The 21,002-nt window shown below is 38.3% G+C and overlaps 1 protein-coding gene across 1 annotated transcript in view; it reads left to right on the top strand.

Annotated features, from left to right (window-relative positions):
• Window positions 1-21,002, top strand: part of LOC146000753 (putative ATP-dependent RNA helicase TDRD12) — a 235,611-nt gene that overhangs the window by 193,225 nt on the left and 21,384 nt on the right. The window contains exons 18-21 of the mRNA XM_083138395.1: window positions 4,065-4,233; window positions 11,285-11,467; window positions 19,983-20,190; window positions 20,596-20,734. Coding sequence (XP_082994521.1) covers window positions 4,065-4,233; window positions 11,285-11,467; window positions 19,983-20,190; window positions 20,596-20,734 — 699 coding nt within the window. The remainder of the gene's footprint in view (window positions 1-4,064; window positions 4,234-11,284; window positions 11,468-19,982; window positions 20,191-20,595; window positions 20,735-21,002) is intronic.

Genomic DNA, 21,002 nt, shown 5'->3' with positions numbered 1-21,002 from the left:
TTCCACGTGCAAAGAATTATTTTGGGCATGTGCGTAACCAGTCATGCACTGCTGCCTGGACTTCCTCATCATCATCGAACCTTGAGCCACTAAGAGCATCTTTAAGTGGGCCAAAAATGTGATAATCTGAAGGTGCCAGATCCGGGGAATACAGGGGGTGGGGTAAGCAGATGAACTTTAGGTCATTGATGGTAGCTAATGTGACTCTAGCAGTGTGTGGTCTCGCGTTGTCATGCAGTAACAGGACACCACTGGACACCAGACCACGTCGCTTCTTCAAAATTGCTGGTTTCAAATTTTCACGCATAAGGTTTGCGTATGTCACTCTGTTTACATTTTGACCTCTCTGCATGTAATGTTCAAGAATTGTTCCCTTATGATCCCAAAACAAAGTCAACATGACCTTACCAGCACTTCTTTCAGCTCGCACCTTCTTGGGTCTTGGAGATGAAGAATGTCGCCACTCCATTGTAGCCTGCTTTCATTCAGGTTCATAAAAATGTACCCAACTTTCATCTCCCGTGACAATACGGTGAAGAAATGCCTACCTTTCAGCCTCGTACTGTCGCAAAAGCTCCCAGCACACATCCATGCACCTTTCTTTCATTTCTGGTATTTCTGGTGTCAAATGTTTTGGAACCCACCTCGCACGCACTTTCCTGAACATCAGTACGTCATGAACAATATGGTGGGATGATCCGACTCTAACGTTCATCTCTGATGCAATCTCACTCACCGTAATATGCCTGTTTTCCCATATCAACTTGTCAACTCTCGCAATGTTGTTCTCCGTGACTGCAGAGACAGAGCATCCTGGACGTGGCGAATCTTGAACACTTGTTACACCCTGTTTGAACTTCTCTGCCCACTCGTACACTTGTGTTTGACTCAAACAGCTTTCACCATATTGCACTGCCATCCGACGGTGAATTTCGATTGGTTTCAACCCTTCAGCTAACAGAAATCTAATGACACTTTGCTGCTAAAAGTTGGTGCAAACCTGCAAAGGTGCTGCCATCTTGTTTAACTGCTTCCCAGCACCCTGTTCGCGAGGCAGGTGTGCCAGGCCAATCTGTTAATAGTTCTAGGATGCCACCACAAAATAACAAAGAAACACCGAACATGGTCGTATTTTCGATTTTTTTATACAACTTTTCCGGTTATATATTGAATGTACCTTGTATTTCAAGTCTGACTATGTGAAATGGCAAATGTAAACTAAGGACCTCAAATTAAATGTTTTAAATATACCGTTTAATTAAATTAAATTAGAATTTTTGGATACATTGGAATCACAAAGACACTTCGTATTGTTACTATATTTGTGTGTGCATATCGGTGACGCAACCACAGTGAGGCAGGGGCATTGTGCCCCCCCTCCCCCCAACCTTGAACGGAAATCAATTCTAAGGAGGGCAAGGGGACCGAGGGGCAATTATCCCCTTTGATTTCAAATTTTATGAAAATAGAAATACATTTCATAAAATTATCTCACTCGCTTCGCTCGCAGTACCTGCTTTTCTTAGTCTCATCAAGTTCAGAGCTGTAGCTAGGGAGCCCTGGCTGTCAAACAATCTAGATGATGAAAGTTGTAAAAGAGAGAATGCCATGGCACCTCGTGAAATAATTTCACCTTATTAAATCAACATTGTTATCAGTTTGCAAAATAATGGATTAAAAATTTTCTTGTTCGCTTCACTCACAATACGATTGTTTTCTGTAATGCACTGTAAATTACCAGAGAGAGAAATAAGACTTATCCTAATGGATTTTGTCTTAAATGCATGAACAATTGTTGGGAGGAAAAGGAGCGTGCACATTTGAGAGACAATTTATATAATTTTTGCTGTTGGTTTGTTATGAGGGGGATGAATTGCTTATGTAATGAATTATGTATAAATAATTCACCTATGTATCTATCTATCTATATCTCTCTCTTTCTCTCTCTCTCTCTCTCTCTCTCTCTCTCTCTCTCTCTCTCTCTCTCTCTGTGTGTGTGTGTGTTTTTTTTTTTTTTGTTTCAAAGAAAATTTGAATATGTGTAAAACATACGTTGTACATGAAAGTTATACATGTTATATGTACAAAAAGAATAATATTCAGAATGCATTTTCTGCCATTCAAAAATACAGTGTGTGTACTTGTTTTCAATTATTGATTTATGTGAAATTGAACATTTTTTTTAATGTTTAAAATAATTTGCTCCAACACAAATGCTTTAATACCAACTTCTACTCCCTTTTTATGTAATTTATCCTGGTACTGTCCCCCCCCCCCCCCCCCTTAGACAAAAGTTCGTGGTTGCACCTCTGGTGCATGTGTGCGGATGTTGAGAGGCGGTAATATTGCAAGGTTGAAATAGAGAAAACAAGTGCTTGTGGCCTTGAATTTTTAAAAAAATTGCCTTGAAAACCGGAAATTATACTTGATTATTATCATGGTCCTAGAGTAGCCACCTTGGTTATATAGATTTAGTTCATGGTATGTTATAGTGGAATTAAATACGTTTCAGTGTTCGCGTTGTCATGGCCAGTTCAGAGTAGCGTGAAAAGAATTGAAAGTATTACTTACTTTTGCATATTTGTTTATTAACAAACTGTGTTGGCTAGCTTGTTTTGATCAACTTGATTCAATTTTGCATTCATAGTAGCAAGACCACAAACATACAACAGGTGATATTCAGGCCATTAATCTTCCAGAACATCTTAATCTAATGGGTTTGAAGGCTGTAAAGAAATCTCCTGGAATTTTATTCTTTAAAGTTGGCAAACCTACATGTAGGCTTCTCTGTCAGTCCATAAGGATTTTTGTCATAGACTTTCGTTTGGAATTTTCCACAAACCTTTGGATCAGCATTCTAGTTTAAGTTTGTGGATTATTTTATTGTTTGTTCAAAGTAATTTTTAAGCTGAGCTCCTTTGTAAATTACTTATTACTGGTGTTCAAAAGTAAAGGCATGACTAATTGAACAGAAAAGTTTTTGAAATATATTGTACACATTCTACTAACTTGCAACAGGTAACACAAGTACAGGAGAAACTTACCAGCAAATTTCTGCTCTGATGATGATTCTGGGATGGGTTGAACGTTTTACCTGTATTCATGATATACTGGACTGTACCTGTTGCAAGGAAAATATGACTATCCCAGCATGGGGCAGTAGGCATTTTTGTAAAAAATTCAATTGTATTTTGCATATAGTGAATAGTGATAATTAATTAGTATTTATCTTTGGAAGAGGACTAATCCACATCCATGCCATCAACAGGAACTCCTACATATTTTAATACCATTAGAGGAAGAAGAACAAACTTCTGAAACAACTCCATCCCATTCCCCTTTTTCCGTCTGCAAATCAACAAGTTTGAAATAGATGTAGAGAAACAAGGTTTTCAAAAACTTAACACAATCAGTCATTTAATAAAAAAATGTTCTTGATGCAGTTTGACCACCCAGTTACATCATGGGGCATGACGTAACAAATATATTTGTGATGCATTGAACAGAAAGAGTTGTGGGTGAATATATATTCTACTTTGTGCCTTTGGGGGGAGAGGGAAGAAGGTGATCAAAAAATTTAGTGCAATTTAATGCTAGTAAATATCATGTGTCACATATGTGGAAGAATTCTTGCATTTTTGTAAATATATATAATGACAAATTCTAATGGGAACTGTGATGTATGTAGAATAAATCGGTAGAGGTTAAGCTTATCTCCCAAATAATTCCCTTTCCGAGTCTTGCCCCTTCAAGATGCCTGTTCAAACGAAGTGTTGCGATTTTTGCACTGCCCTATTCTACTACATAACATTGCCTTCTACAGGTGTGCCCCACCCAGTACATGAAAGAACTGGCATTGTGAGAAAGTTCCAAAGTATTTGCAACATACTGAATTGGCCAAGCAAGAGTCCATACAAAGCCCATTCAGACTTCAGTGACACGTGATAGAAAAATGGATGTTTCACATACTTAATTTCTATATGCCTGAGAGACCTCATCATGGTATGTTATTGAATTATTGATTTACATTTTGTAATTAATATCTAAAATGTTCCATCTTGCAGGGTGACCCATATCAATCCAGCTGTTGGAGACATTTGTGCAGTGGAGTCGAGCACTGCTCTGAACTGCTTTGCCCGTGTCCAGATCGTGGCTTATACAGCACGTGATGCTATGCGTGTGACAGATGTTTTAGTCAAACATCTTGAGGATGGTGTACTGACGGAAGTAAAGGTACGGTCATCTTCAATTTCACTCATGTGAAATTATTTGCAATGAAAATATAGAATTATGATATGTCTACTGTCCTGTTTCTGTGAATCGACTCATGTGTATATAAGGACCTCCCTGGTAGTATTAAATAAGGACTACTGCTATTCTATGGGGACTAATGTAATCAAAGGTGTGCTCTGGTTTTACCTTGACAATGCTGGTACGTTGGTGGCAAAATGTTAGTGCTTCAGGTTGTTACAAAAATGGACTGCTATGAAAATTTTGCCATACAGATAAAGTACCAATATATTCTACAATCTTTGGAAAGGAAATGTTACATATTTAATTTACAAAATCACAGCATACAAATCAGAAGTTTATATGCATAAAATAATAACAAAATGACTGAATTTTACTCTAAATTAGAGGTTTTTATAGAAATGTGAGATTAGTAAAATTTGCAATTTTATTGACATCACCTTGTGATCAAGGGTCCCATCTTCAATACCCAGTGGTGCCACATACTGGTTTGGACCCCACTTGAAGCTGTAAGTCGAGTTCTGGTTAGCCTATCTGTGCGTAAAGTGGACTTGAAACAAAACTCAAACTTCAATACAAGTACTAAACCAACCCACTAATATTGGCCAATACAGATACTTACCCATTAATCTTACTCATATCACACAATAACCGGTACAAGGCAGTCACACAGAATCTGAGTACAGGAAAACCTCGTTAATACGAAGTTCAAGGGACCAAAAAATGTCAACTTCAAATTAAACGACTTCGAGTTATCCAAACTTTTCAAGATGGCACCTGTTTTCAGGTGTAAATAAAGTAGAGTATAAATTACCCCCACAACGGATGTTTTATACTTGATGGTAGATCAGAAAATAAGCTTTATATGTACTATATAATAATATTGTACGTTTTAAAGAAAGTGTAAAAAATGTTACACAAAATGAAAACACTGAGCTTACGCAGACACAAAGATTCCAAGGAGACGGTTAACACCATTTATCCTGCCTAGTTATACAACCGGTTATGCACGGAATGCATGTTGTGGCAAAAAGTCTTTTAAAAACCGGTATTTTCTTTTAATTGTGCAAAGTCATTGCTCTTCCACGAAATTCTTACAATTTTAGTTCATAAGAGACCCGTTTGCATGGAGATCTACAGAAAGGAAAACAAACTCGTTTATTGCAAGAAGTGAAACTCGGAAGAATCTTGACAGTAGTCACACTGGCGCGAGCAAGAGAATGGAGATAATCGGACAGAATGAATATTGGATTTTATGTGCGTTCACTAGAACATTGTCCGTTACAGGATTAACTGGTAAGAGAAGATTCTCTTGGGAGAGATCGGGGCTGTAAATTTTGTTGTAAAAAAAAGTCACGTATTCTTTGCTTCAGTTAACTTCATATTTGCCCCCTCCCCCTTTGCAGGGATCAGTTCAAACTCTTCCTCAACTTGCATTGTAATTCACTCTGAAAAAGTAAACACACAATTTCGATCTGTTTGAACCGAATGTGTATCCTAGGACACATTAAACAGTGCTGCACTCGATAATCACTCTGGTTTGGATCCCACTTTAAACTGTATATTTAGTCCCGCTTAGCTCATCAGCATAAAATGAACTAAAAACAAGCTTTACGAAACTTGCGTATTTTCAGATTAATCAACAATTTATTGTAGGTTTCAGAAGTATTCTGGAGGTCAAACACTCGCTCCGCCAAAACTTTTCCTCTTGTATTCCTACATTGATCATTGCGTTTTTTTTTTTTTTGTTGTTTTTTTAACAGCAGCACACTAATGGTTCTGAAGAAAAGCAGGGATTATATGGCTTTGCGAGATTCAATCCAGACGCTAGACTAAACACTGGCGCCAGCTGCAGCGTAAACACAATGAGACCGGCTGGATGTTAGAGCAGCAGGTGGCAGAAGGGAAATCATCGCATTTTAAAGATAAGGCAGACCGAAAAAGAAAAATGATCCTTGCATTACCTTTTACAGTGAAACAGACAATAATACGCGCAATATTTCCTATCCAGAAAGGAGCCCTTGTGCACACACAAGCAAGAAAATCGTGGCCGAAACAATTAGCCCCCCTCCCTCCCTCCGTTTGCTGATAGAAAAAGGGGAGAAGTAACTCAGACAACAAAACACTTTTTGGCAAATTTTATGACCGGCACAGTTGGGAAACGTATGAAGCGGGGAAACTGGAGTTGCAACATACGTAAGATCGACCTCAACTTTTGCGGGAAACCTAGATGACAACGCATTAAGTGGGTTGACGATCTTTAGTTGGCCTATGCGGCTTGGATTATCTCTAACAGTTTCCCTTTTTTTATGAAGTTCTACAGGGCACAAAGAACACACTTTTAAAGAAAGTGGTTACCGGAAGTTGTCGGCTACGAGGCCAAAAGTTGCTCACTCACGGGAAATTGCTGTATCTTGAGCTCAGAGCTAGACAGATGGGTGAGAGTCCAGGCGCCACGCATCTTGTATTTTGGAACATTCGTGCAATCTTATCTCACATTTCTCATCTAGCACTGGTGAATATTTCCAAGGTGGCGCATTCAGCAGGGAAAGAGCTTGACCTCCCATGCACATTGACAAAGAATGTCAATGTCCAGAGGGCATTTCGGGCTGCTTCCCTCGAGTTGTCAGCAGCTCTTAGGACAAGGAAATATGTCAAGGTCAAGTTAAAAATAACGTCCTAGCTCTCTCCACATTCGATCTTCTCTTGTCGACTTACGCAGGTGTCTACTTCGAATTAAGCGAAACCAGTTTTGTGGAAGGGTCTTGTAAACAACTTCGTATTAAAAATTACCCGTATTTCGATTTATGCATACTGAAATACATTATAAATCCTATCTTATCGGCTGGGGAATGGGAAGAACTTTGGATTAAAGGGTACTTTGTATTAACCAATATCGTATTAACGAGGTTTTCCTGTATCTATGTATGTAGTGTTTGTGATATGCACAGATGTCCTGGACCAGAACGTCATGACTTTTATGCCCAAATGATTAATGTTATAAAATTGCATTCCAGTTGTGACAGAGTTTTACTTTAAAATATTCATAGACTCAGATATGAGAAACTTAAAATATTAAAATATTGGACACTTAATTGCGAAATTAATTGTCAGACAATCATCATTTTGCACAATTGCCAGGATGTGTGGACTTTGGAAAATTGTCTTAAACCATTTTATGCATCTTGCTTCAACAATTGTTCTCTGGACAACCGTAACTAGTACTGGTGATTAAATTTCCAATATTGATAAATGAAAAATACCTCTACTCAAAACACCTATAAGGTTCAATCTCTTGCAGAAATAGATAATTCTTTTTTTTTTAACAATCTTTTACTGTGGATACTGTCATATGTGTGTTGTAATAATCCCCATGGTGTGTTCATTACAAGCAGCCTTTTCGCTTTTTCACTCCAAGCTATTTGCCAATAAGCTTTTTGTAAATCCAAACTAACAAATACGGCATTTCCTCTAACTTTCTGGAAAATATCCTCTAACTGTGGTAGGGGATAAAAAGCATTTCTACATATTTGTTCAATGTACTTTTTAGATTGCAACAAATGCGTAAATTCCATTTTTCTTTTTAATGACAACCATCGGACTGGCCCATTCACCAGTATTGACTTTTTCATAAATGCCATTTTCTACCAATTTATCTGGTTTCCATGCACTAACTTAACATCTTCACCAACTTTAATATACCAAGCATATGTCCCTGCTCTCCTGACAACTTCACCTCGAACATAGGATGCACCACTGGAATCTCGGTTGGCACCTCCTCTGGTATCCTCACGTTTGTTTTTATCAGGAATAGCCTGCAACTGATCTACATCATCTTTCGGTCTCGGCTCAAATGCATACGGTGTTTGGAGCCATTCGGATACTACATATGTAGTACATCTAGCAAAGTATTATTTAAATCAAAATGCTTGTCATCTCTTCTAGTTTTGTATAATTTACATCTCGGAGCACTTTTTATGATTTGTACGTGTCTCTCAGCTTGTCCATTACTAGCCGGATGATAAGCTGGTGAATGCATCAAAGCAATCCCTTGATCTTCTCAATATTTCTTGAATTCTGCAGATTGGAAGAGAGGACCATTATCCGTAACTAAAGTGTATGGCTGGTTATACCTTGAACTTAGTCTCGACATAAATCCTTTTACATCCCTGAATGATGTAGAAGATACAACTTCACATTCTGGCCATTTAGTAAATGCGTCAACAACGAGAAGCAACACTTTTCCTTGAAAATAGAAGAAATCCATGTGTGTTCTCTCCCACGGCTTAGTTACTTCCTTCCAATCATTGTATTATATCTTTTTGGTGTCGGGTTTTACAGCATTACAAATGTTGCATGATTTTACGTGATCTTCAATGCATTTGTCTATACCAAGCCACCAATATCTTTCACGCAATAGTAACTTCATTTTAACTATGCGATCGTGATTCTCATGAGCTTTCTCCAAGAACAAATTTGTTGCTCATACAACTGAGTTAGAATCCGCACCTAAATCTGAAGCTAACCCAACAAACACAGCTGCCAATCAAGATTTATTTATTGCCACTATTTTTACGCATTCTAATGATGCACAAATCAACTTTAATAGTAAAGTTGATAAAGAAGAAAACATGGATCAAGAATCCAAACTTCAGTCATCACAACATGTGATCAACGATTCAAAAAATTATATAAAAGTGTGTACAAGGGAACTAGATTCCAACATTAACCAGCGCACATATTTAATAGAAATTAATGTACATGGTCATGAAGCAAAGTTTGAGATTGACACTGTATCCTATGCAACTGTAGCTAGTAAAGATTTTTGTCAAACGTTTCTGCAAAATGTACAAATGTCGGAACCTAACTGTACATTGAAAGGTGCTGGTAATAATGTGATACCTTTACTGGGAAAAGTTAATGTGAATGTTGCGTGAAGAAATCAGTTCTATCGTCTAGATTTGTATATAATTAACTTTCATTTACAATATCCGCTTTTAGGAAGAAGTTGGATTCTAATTATGATTCCCAAGTTACATTGTGAGTTGACTGAAATTTGTGCAAGGGATACTTGTTCTTCGCAGTCTGATATTATTGCACACAATGTCACAGGAAATAATGCAATGAACTCTGATGTTCGTAATTTCATGCATGTATTAAATAAATGTGACAGTTGTATAAAAACTAATGATATGCAAGAACAAGATTGCCGTTTGGAGTTAAAATTTCGTCTCAAATATTTCAGAGAGTAATTGAACAGATATTGCAGGGTCTGCATTATGAAATTCCATATCAAAACGATATTCTAATTTGTGGATCTGGACTGAATGAAACGGTTAGCAGATGTATTGAGGTCATGTACTGGTTAGCACAATATAACGTGAAGGTTAATTTGGAAAAGTGCAAGTTCTTTAAATCATCCATTCAATACTTAGGATATGAACTTTCTGCAGAAGGAATCAAACCTTGCCAGTGCAAGATTGAAGCATTGCTTAATTGTCCACATCCGCATGACGTGAAGGAATTGAAGTCATTTTTGGGAGGCATTAATTTTTTTCGAAGGTGCATTCCAAATATGGTCATACTGATTCCAGCCTTGTACAATTTATTAAAGAAGAATGTGCATTGGAATTGGAGTGATGATTGTGAAAGTCAGTACAAAAAGGTTAAAGAAGCACTGCAATCATCCGAAACTTTAACTCCGTTTGATCCTAGCAAGGATACAGTAATCATATGTGACGCTTCGAGCTATGGACTAGGAGCTCAGATGTGCCATAGAATTAATGGTGAATTGAAAACAATAGAGTGTGCATGTACTACTCTTTCGAAACATGAAATGGCTTATCCTCATCATGAAAAGGAAGTGCTTGCAATTATATTCGCCGTGAAGAGATTTAGAAAATATATCTATGGAAAACATTTTCAAATATGGACTGATTCACTACCTGCCAAACAATTACTACAATATGGAAAGGCTATACCCATTATGGCTTCATCCAGGATTCAACATTGGTGTTTGTTCTTGGCTAATTATGAATATGAAATTGTGTACAAGAAAAATGTTGAAGTAGCAGATTTGTTATCAAGGTTGCCGTTGCAAGGGGAAACAGTTGATTTTGACGGGATTCAGTTTGTAAATGCAATCAAGCTCACGGATCGTCTAAAAGATGTCTTCAAAACTTTACAAGAACAAGATGTGATGTTCAAACTGGCCAAAAGGTATGTTATGGAAGGTTGGCCAGAATCTAAGATTAAGGATCCAAATATAGATGCAAGTGAATTCGAAGGGCTGAGAAGAAGAAGAAATGAACTACAATGTGAAGAGGATATATTGCTGTGGAATGATAGAGTTATTGTACCTATTTCAATGAGACAATCATGAAGTGGTGGAAGAAGCTGCAAGAGGGAACATAGATTTAGATAGACGTGAAGCAGCAGAGACAAGAGTGTTAAGGAGAAGTCAGAGGCAAAGAAAACCACCTGACAGATTGGATTCGAGTGATTATGGTTAAAAGAAGTAAAAAAATAAAACCAAAATATTGCTAATGCAAAATTTCATAGACGCGGGGGAATTTCGTATGTGTGATGCTTATTGCGTAAATAGTCTGTATGGTTTATAAGACCTTTGAAGTTGTCAAGATGTTGATAAAAACAGATGTTATATTGTCTAGGTATAAATGGAGTTCATTATAGTTTCTTGAATGGTAATTTGTGGTCAGTTAAATAATGTTGAATTATTCATGCATATCATTTATAACGTATTCGATACCTTGCATGAGATCTGCATGTGTACCAAATACACAACAGATACATGTTAAGTGCTTACTGTTCACCTCATTACAGACATCATGAACAGTCACATTAACATTTTAGATTACAGAATCATCACTTTTTCCAAATTAGGGTATTAGTAACTGTTTCTCTGTGGCTTGCCAAACATACAAAAGATTGATATGATTGTTGTTGTTTTTTTTGTGTTTTTTTTTTTTTTTTGTATTTGTATTTACCATGACATTTCCTTTGGCTCTTTCAGACTTACCAACTTATGGCATTACCAGAAGAACTGCAGAAACGCCCACCCCAAGTGATTGAAGTTTTTCTTTGTGGCCTCAAACCTTGTGATATGGATAGGAATTTTGGTTGGGCTGCAAAGCAACAAGTTTCTGAGTGGATTGAAGAGGCAAATCATGGCCTGAATGAATTCATCGTTGGCAAAGTAAGTGTACAGCTCACCGCTCAGGAGAAAATCCCTGCTGGAAGTCAAGTGACGTAGCGGCAGGCGACTCCACTATTTGGGTTGGGGGAGTGCACCCTGGGTCAGAAACAAGAACTGTGGTCTTGAGGTAAGCTGTAAGGCTTGATTCACATCTACGCTCAAGCAACGCTCAAATCACTGTTCGCACACGGTCAGGGGGTATCTACATTAGCGGTCAAGGTATGATCATTGTCAATCTGGTGTTGATTTCTTGGGTACACTTTTTTTTATTTTTTTTTTTAAATAGCCTGCCGATTGTACCTACTAACTACAGTGTTTCAGATATTTTAATGACAGAATTGGCTGTTACAGCACAGGCGTGCAAAGAAAATATTTAATTACGAAAGCGAAGAACGTTTATTTGCACTTACAATGTGCAAAGCTACAAATGTCAACAATGGTAAACATTACTTTGTCAGTCTAGGTTTGGCTGATTGTTTCATATCCACATTTTTGATCATTTCTCTTATTCGAATGTTTCCGACACAGCACAGCTAAATAGTGCACAGTATAAGCAATACAAAAATATTCTGTACACTGAAGAAAAAACAGCAACCAATGAGAAATAAACAAATTCATAATTCAAAACGAATTGAATTCCTGATGGCACTCATGTCAAAATCATCAAGAGTCACATCACGGTGAGGTGGGCTTTTCCTAATCTTTCCGGGAAAAACGAGTTTTCTCATTGGTGACCGATCATTCCGTTCAAGCGATTCTTTCCGAATCCTCTTGATTGTCGGCTCCGAATGCATGCTTGGTGCTCTGCGTAATTGGCAGCAAATATTGCTTTTCTTCAGATTCACGATCATAGAAATCAATAACTTTTCTGACAATCTCATGCACTTCACTAGGCACAGTAGCACATTTCCTCCTTACACCTGCCATTTCTCTTAAAAACCATGAGAACCACGAAAAATCTCCAAAAAATCACAATTAAACACACATGCACAAGCACTTCCACTACAACAATGATTGCAGCGGAAGACTTCCCCTAAAATCTGCAAATAGACCGACCGGTCTTCCCTGGTCCCTCCGCATGCCCTCTTCGCTCATTTGGGGATCTTCTTGTGAGCGGTGAGCTGTGTGATTCAATTACAACACTTTTTTTTTGTAACTTGTCTTAGTAGCATTTGCCCCCCCCCCCCCCCACACACACACACATAATTTGGTACCAGTATTTTACTGGTGACATTGGTTGGTATCACTGATGAAGTTTTGCTGGTTGTTTCTGGCACACTGATTAGTAGGACTAGTATTTTCGTGACTTAGCATATTTTTTTTTTTTTTGGTAAGGGTGATGTGTTCCCGAAACATATAGATATTTATATTATGGAGACACTAATTAAGTTAAGGCACTTTTTAAGGGCATATTTGGCAATTTTTGCATGATACAGCATATTTTGATGGATTTTTGGTCATATTCAGCATATTTTTGCATTTTCAAGAAATATAGTCATTTTCGAAGTGGATTCGTTCTTACTCCCATGTTTACTCGAGAGTTTTTTCCTTTGGACTGTGGCAAAATCTTTTTAATTTCTATTTGAAAATTAGAGAAAGTATTCATTGTGCACTGCAACTCAGGGCCCATAAAGTGAAATAAAAATAGTGCATATGTGGAAATATCTCAAGCATTTAGGTATTGATGTTTGAAACAGTCCAGTTATGAGGGCATATTTTTCAGATTATAGTGCATATTTTGTAAAATTGTAAAAATTTGTAAAACCAAAGATGAAGGAGTCTTCTCTTTGAGAGGTTGTTATAAAAGTGGTGTAACTGCTGTTTGGAATGTCTGGGTGTGTGGAAAAATTCATTGTATTTCAGGAAACTGCAAACAATTGAAAACCTCAATGATCACATTGAGGACACTTTCCAGATTTTTTTTTTTTTTTTTGGACAGCAATACTGAGCTGTGTCTTCTTGTGTGTCAGAGTATTCTATGCAGACTCCAGCTATATGTGAATGCAAAAGGAAAACATTTTGAATACACAAAAAAAGTGAAATAATATTAAGTTACATTACAGAAAATAAAGATTTTGTAATTTTCAAAGTGTAAATTGACTTTTTCACCACTCTGTAGATTAGCATTCATCAAATTCTTGTGGATTGTACAATTTTATTTAATCTTATATATAGGGACCTTAACTCATAGGCATTCTCTATAATCGTGAAAAACTTCAATTGTTACAGTATAAATAAAATGGTATAATAAACACATTTATATGCATATTGTTATATTTTTTTTAAAACATATCTGCAAAATTCTGTCCATTGCCACATTTTTGGTGTCCAGAACCTTCTTTTTTTTTCATAAAGAAAACTAGCTTCCTACTTATCTTCATGCTGGATCAAAACTGACATTTTCAAACTTACTGGCGAGAGAAGCCAACAAGACCACACTCACTCTGAAATAGAGACTGCTAACTTTTTGGCTACATGGGAGCTCTGGTTTACGTAAGAGATGTTCCTAAATTTAATATAAAAATTTTCAGTCAGCATAGCCATCAGTAAAGGAACCAAATGTCTCATGGTTCTTGCTGAGTAGAATCAAGGTGCTTTGATAATCTTTTTCATTAACAAAGCCTTCTTGTAAATAAATAAATAAATAAAATTTAAAAACTACAGCTTTCTTCTTTAACCTCTTGTTTACCAAATATCTCAATCGAGATATTTACCTGTAACCCATTGGGTACCAAATATCTCGATTGAGATATTTCGACATGTTCATAGATTTTACATCATAATGCCGCTATTATTTGCTGAAATTGTGATTTTCTTTATTTATATTATTGTTAACACATATTCTGCACTGTAAAGACTCTTGCATGTCTTGTTCTTCCATAAAAAAGTGGGGGGGGGGATGGCAGGAATTTTCCAGTCCCCCCTGCATCCATATATACACTCAATGTGCATAAATTTTATATAGTCCGATTCTGTGAGTCATTCTACATATAACGGTACTTGATTTGTCCGTCTAGTGCAATTAGCTTTGGAACTACAGCCATTTCAAGGTAACTGCGCATTTTGCTGAATGGCTCAGTGGCGTGCAGATATATCGTTTTGGGGGTACAAGTCGTGTTGTAGTTCATATCATAATGGTGCAATTATTTTCTGGTTCCAGACATGCCAGCGATCATTTCCATGTGTATTTTGACAATGTCCTGTACTTTGTTGTCCAGGGGGGAGGGGCATTTTTTTGGAATTTTCATGTTTCCCTCCCCCCCCCCCCTGCATCCATATATACACTCAATGTGCATACATTTTATATAGTCCGATTCTATGGTTTATTCCACGTATAACAATATATCATTCGTCTGTCTAGGGCAATTAGCCTCCGATTTATAGTCATCTAAATGAAACTCGGCATTTTGCTTAAAATTAGCCGGGTACCGGGGAGCTTACCTGGTAAAATGGGCTTGGTAATCAAAAGGTTAAAACATACATTTTGTGGAAAATAATGCAAAGAATGAGAAAAATAACATCATTTTTTAAAAAGTCCAATATTTACAAATAATACTTAAATGATCACAATAGGTAGATATAAAATAAGAGAGATCCAAGTTATGGAAACTACAGTGAGGGCATAAATTGTCTTTGTAACTTGCAGGGAGTTCATCAATTCTCCCACCTCAGGTTTTCAAACTGTATTGAGCTGCTATTCACTGTGTCTAAAAGATGCATTGATATTTTTGTACGAAACATTCAAACAGTGTTATGGTCATAATACAGTGGAACCTTGATTTTACATTTTATGACATTATACAGTACATTCAATATTCATGGTTCCAAAAATGCCATTACGAGGGCCACTATTTATATTTTGAGCCTTGGCAACACTGATTGAAGTTAGGCGCGATTTGACGTTTGCACGGAATCGTCTGGTGTTATTGACCATAACGTACTTCAAATGTTTTGTCAATAGCTTCATTTGTGTTGTTTATGTTGCCTTGGAGATTGCGCAACAACAATAAAATGGAATTAACTCGTGAACATTTTCGTGCGATGATTTTTTACGATTTTCGACGTGGATTATCAAGACAAGAGTGCATCGATCAACTTACTTCCACATTTGGCGATGAAGCCCCATCCTTTGCCACTGTGAAACGCTGGAATAACGAATTTAATTGTGGCCGTCATTCGCTCACCGACGAGATTCGCGAAGGTCGTCCAAAATCAATTGTTGTTCAAGAAAACATTGATGCTGTGCAAAACCTAATACTGCAAGATCGTTATGTGACATACTGTGAGATTGAGGCAACCATAGGCATTAGTTCCACCAGCATGTATAAAATATTACATGATGATGACTGTATGGGTGTTTCAAGATGAACCCAATCCAACAAAAGTTGTTCACGTTCGAAGCCCATCGAAATCAATGGTCGCCTGTTTTTTCGGGAAAACTGGTCATGTGGCAACTGTGCATTTAGAGGAACGTAGAACGGTCAACTATGATTGGTACACAACAATTTGTTTGCCAGAGGTCTTCGGTCAAATACGGAAAACAAACAAACGCCGTCGGATCATTCTTCATCAAGACAATGCCAGCTGTCACACATCTCGTCTAACAACCGACTTTATGAACAGTCAAAAAATTGAATTGATGGGTCATCCGCCGTACAGTCCTGATTTAGCACCCAATGACTTCTTCTTGTTCCCGAATGTCAAGAATAAATTGCGTGGACAACGATTTTCGTCAGCGGAAGATGTCATTGATGCGTTCAAAAACCATATTATGGAGGTGTCTCAAGAAGATTGGAAAAACTGCTTTGACAAATGGTTCGAACAAATGCAAAAGTGTATTGACCATAAAGGAGAATACTTCGAAAAACAATAAAGCAGTTTCAATGCCAAATTCCTGTTTTTTTCATTCTTAGGCTCAAAATATAAATAGTCACCCTCGTACTAGCAACAGTACGATGTTTTTGGTAGTTTTGGCAAAAAAATAAACCTCTCAGAATAAATGAAACCTGGAGTTGTAAAGTAAAGTAAAAAAAAGTAAAGTGCTCCCCTGTGCTTTTGCACCATGCCATTAACCTTTTGGGACCCAAGCATCTCGATCGAGATACCCAAATGTAACCCTCCCGGTACCAAGCATCTCGATCGAGACGCTGTGTCAAGGTCGTAGTTTTTACGTTATAACTTTTCTATTTTTGGCTAGAATTTGTTGTTTTTTTATATATTGTTCCTAACACATGTATTTAACAGTAATGTTTTTTTGCATTTTTTTTGTCTTCATGAAAATGGAGGGGAAAAGGGACTTCTCTTTTGCGTCTCTTTTCAAGGTCAAATTTTTGCCGACAAAGGAAGACCGGCTTTGTTGTTCTAAAGCAATGCTTTTCACTCCCTCCTGTTAACTGCATTCGAAGGAAGCTTATTTATCAGTATCGGATGTCAAAATGAAAGTTTTCCATGAGGGCGCAAGCAGGAGGTGGGGGGAGGGGAAGACTGGTTGTTGAATCAGCGTTGTGAATTTGGAATTTCGAAGCGCTCTGAAGGAAACCTTTGTTTTTTTAGCACAAGTGTCCACAAGTTTTGTCCCTGAATGTTGTGCGTAGGTGTCGTTTTGTGCCCAAGTGCGAGGACATTTTTTGGATGAAGTGACAATTTTTTAAAATAATTTTTGGGGGTTTTCTCCCTTCCCCCACCATATATATGCCAAATTTGCATAAATTTTGCACATTTTTTTTGGGGGGGGGGAAACACCTTTTTTTTAAAAGTATTTTTGAGGGGATTTCCCCCTCCATATGTAAGCCGAATGTGCATAAATTATATATCGTCTGAATCTGTGATTCATTCTGCGGACAATGGTATATCTTTCATATCTCTAGGGCATTTAGTTTCCGAGCTGTAGTTAATTCAATGTAACTCTGCATTTCACTCAATTCTGAAGCTTGAGACAGTGGCGTATAAGCCTTTCGTTTCAGGGGTACAACTCGCGTTACATTGGTCATACGGCAATGATGCAAATATTTTTTTGTTTCTTACATGCCAGCGATAATTTCTATATGCATTTTGAACTTTTCATATCCTTTTTTTTCAGGGGGGGGGGGAGAAACCCCTTTTTTTTACACTGGTGAAAACAATTAAAGGGACAAATGGTTTTTAATGCAAAAACAAAAGATAACAACGAAATAATGCCAAACGTGGCCACAATATCATCCCAGAACAAAACAATAGATGAGAAAACAAACATGGGTACAACCGCCACCCATGAAAACCAAAAATGCCAAATGTCCAGCACAGCAGCTGACCGACGCTCTGTCAGTGAGGCCAAAAAAACATGTCTAATAGGGCGTATGATCGCCCCATACAGCAATACAACTCTGGCATCGGCGATGCATACTGTGTACGAGGGTCCTTAGCAATTCCTGTGGCAACCGCACCCACTCTTGCACTAAGGCACACTTGAGCTCAGCGATGGTTGTTGGAGCTGGTTAGAGGGTTGCAATAGAGCATCCAAGGGCGTCCCATACGTGTTCTATGGGATTAAGGTCAGGGGACATCGCAGGCCACGGCAATCTTTGAATATCCTCTGATTGAAGGTATTCATCCACCAACTGCGCCCTATGTGGACGGGCGTTGTCGTCCATAAACATGAACTGCGGTCCATATGCTCCGCGGAAAAGTCGCACGTAGGGTGCAAGGATCTTGTCCCTGTATCACTGACCTGTCAGAGAACCTCTATGGAACACATGAAGGTCCGTACACCCGTCTGCCATGATGCCCGCACACACCATCACACCCCCTCCGCCATAGTGGTCCTTTTCGACAATGTTTGAGGGCCGATATCGACTCCCCGTTTCTCGCCAGATGAGAACACATCTTGAGTCGCTGTCCAGACTGAATCGCGACTCATCACTGAAGAGAATGCGCCCCCAATCATTATCCGTCCAATACAGGTGTTCTCTGCTCCATGATAACCGGGCCCTTTTGTGCTGCACAGACAAAGGGATGCACACTACAGGGCGCCTCGCATACAACCCACCTTCGGCGGACCACTGTTCCTGTCTCTGTGAACTGTTTCCACAGCGTGGACCCCACATTTCTCGGAACCCCGAGGTCCCTACAACAGGTTGCCTGTGATTGGCCTGCCTCGAGTCTTCCAACTATCCTCCATCTTGTGGCATCATCTAAACGATGCTGAGTCACCATACTAACGATGGGTAAACACAGAAATTCAAAACACACGGATTGCCCAATGCTATGGTGTTTCACAACGTACTGCGGCTCCGATCCACGCCGAGCAACTGGGTACCTCCGCACACATGCGATCACAGCGCCACCTCCATACGACGTCATCGACAACTGCGTGGTACGGTTTGTGCGCAACACATGTAGCTATCGTCTGCTCCCTTCTTTGCTTCTCGCCGTTCCATATTTTTCTTTTTTAACAAATACCATTTGGCCCTTTAGTTGTTTTCACCAGTGTAAAAAAAAAGTATTTTCAGGGGATTTCTCCCCTTTCCCCCTCCATATATACGCCGAATGTGCATAAATTATATATCATCTGAATCTGTGATTCATTCTGCGTACATTGGTATATCGTTCATATCTCCAGGGCAAATAGTCTCTGAGCTAGAGTCATTTCAAGGTACCGCTGCATTTTGAAGCTTGAATCAGTGGCGTGCCGACCATTCCTTTTGGGGGTACAACTCAAGTTACATTGGTCATATGATGATAAAGCAAATATTTTTGTATTCCTTACGTGTCAGCGATCATTTCCATGTGCATGTTGGCACTGTCATGTACTGTTTTCTTGAGGGGAGGGTGGGGGAACCAATTTTTTTTTCCGGAATTTTGGAATTTTGAGAGTTAGCCCCCTCCCCCCCACCACATATACACCGAATACAACGGTATATCACTCATCTCTCAAGGGCAATTAGGCTCTGATCTACACTCATTTAATTGAAACTCTGCATTTTGCTCAAAATTGGCTTGGGCATCAAGGGGGTTACATGTGAAAATGGCCTTGGGCACCAAAAGGTTAAGGCATATAGGGGGTGTGGACTTAGGCCCCACACTTTCTTGATTACGGCCGAAGATGGGGGTGATGTGAACAGCACCTGGCTGCCTTTACCCCTTGGAGTTTCCTCCAGGTGCCCACTTTGTATGATGTTGGGTAGGTGCTGGAGCCGCTTGAATAGGTGAAAAAAATCCCGGTTATCCCCCGTCGGGGATTGAACCTGGGTCTCTCGCATGGTAGTGAGACGCACTAACGACTGAGCTACCACGGCTCACATCTGGAATTGTGGGAACATTATTCTGGAATGCTTGGAATTCTACATTGATTTTGTATTTTTGTTGGAGTATTTCCCTTGATCACATTTCAAGTTAGGAACCCTTCATGTTTTCAGTTTCTTGCAATCATTCCTTCTCAAAATTTGTTAATGGTGTAATGTGTATGCACATACTCTTGTGTATATGTTGCATTATGTTAAAATGTATGTGTTCAAAAGTACTTCTTTTAAAATTTCAGATAAAGTTAAGCTTGGGAAGTACGCTGTGGTTAGATCCTTTGGACTGCTATGTTTGCCACTCTGTTACAGGAACAGCCTCTATTAAATACTCCATTCGGGCTAATATGCTCGCTCATGGACTCGCTGAGGAAAACCCTTCTCACTTACAGACATTGTATGCATTGTGCAAGCAAGTAGATCTGGACTTGCCTGATTATTCTGCTTCTGGTAAGTTATAGAATTATTATTATGATTAATTTAAGTAGGGCCGAGACGATGCCGATACAATAACAGATTTCCACAAATTCTTGAAAATTGCATTTCATTTAAAATGCATGTGCAGTTGAAAACTTAATGGTCTGAAGATTTAATTTGAAATGCTTGGAAAATCATGGAATTTGTTTAAATGAAGTGACCGTGAATCCTCTCACCTAATACCTGAAGACTAGAAGAGTTCTTTTCAATACTGGAGTCACTGTTATTGATAGTACAGTACATTGGGTTCAATATTGGGTCAGCCATGCTTTCATTAATTTTGGAGTTGCTGAGTGTTGTGCACTGAAGTAAAGAAAGAAATAATAGTGCAGATCTTACTGTCTTGTCTTTAATGATTTTTCTTTCCTTTCTTTTTAGTCAAGAAGGCTGTAAGAACCAGCCAACGGGTGACACCACAGTGGTCATTCTTGCCTGCAGATGACTTTGTTCGAATAGTGGTCAATATTGTGGATACTCCACATAACTTTTTCGTACAAAGAAACAAGTGGCTTGATAGGTGAGCACTAATTCCATATTTAAATCATGATATATAAGTTAAGTTTTATGATAGCAATGGGGCCATTTGAACAATTTTGTCAGCTATGACATTCCAGTTTTATATATCCAGTATTATGATATATAGTTCATATGCTGCTGCTAATATCATAGTTATATCAATGATAGTTATGACATATGACATGAGAAGAGTCATCTAAATATAATAAGTGGGCTCTGAAAATGAATTTAAGTGACTGAGAAAATGAATTTAAGTGTGATCGCTCCAA

The sequence above is a fragment of the Lepisma saccharinum genome, chromosome 1, assembly GCF_977018435.1.
Source record: "Lepisma saccharinum chromosome 1, izLepSacc3.1, whole genome shotgun sequence".
In the NCBI taxonomy this organism is placed as follows: Eukaryota; Metazoa; Arthropoda; class Insecta; order Zygentoma; family Lepismatidae; genus Lepisma; species Lepisma saccharinum.
The sequence above is the reverse complement of the archived record's forward strand: the minus strand, read 5'-3'. Positions and strand labels throughout refer to the sequence as shown.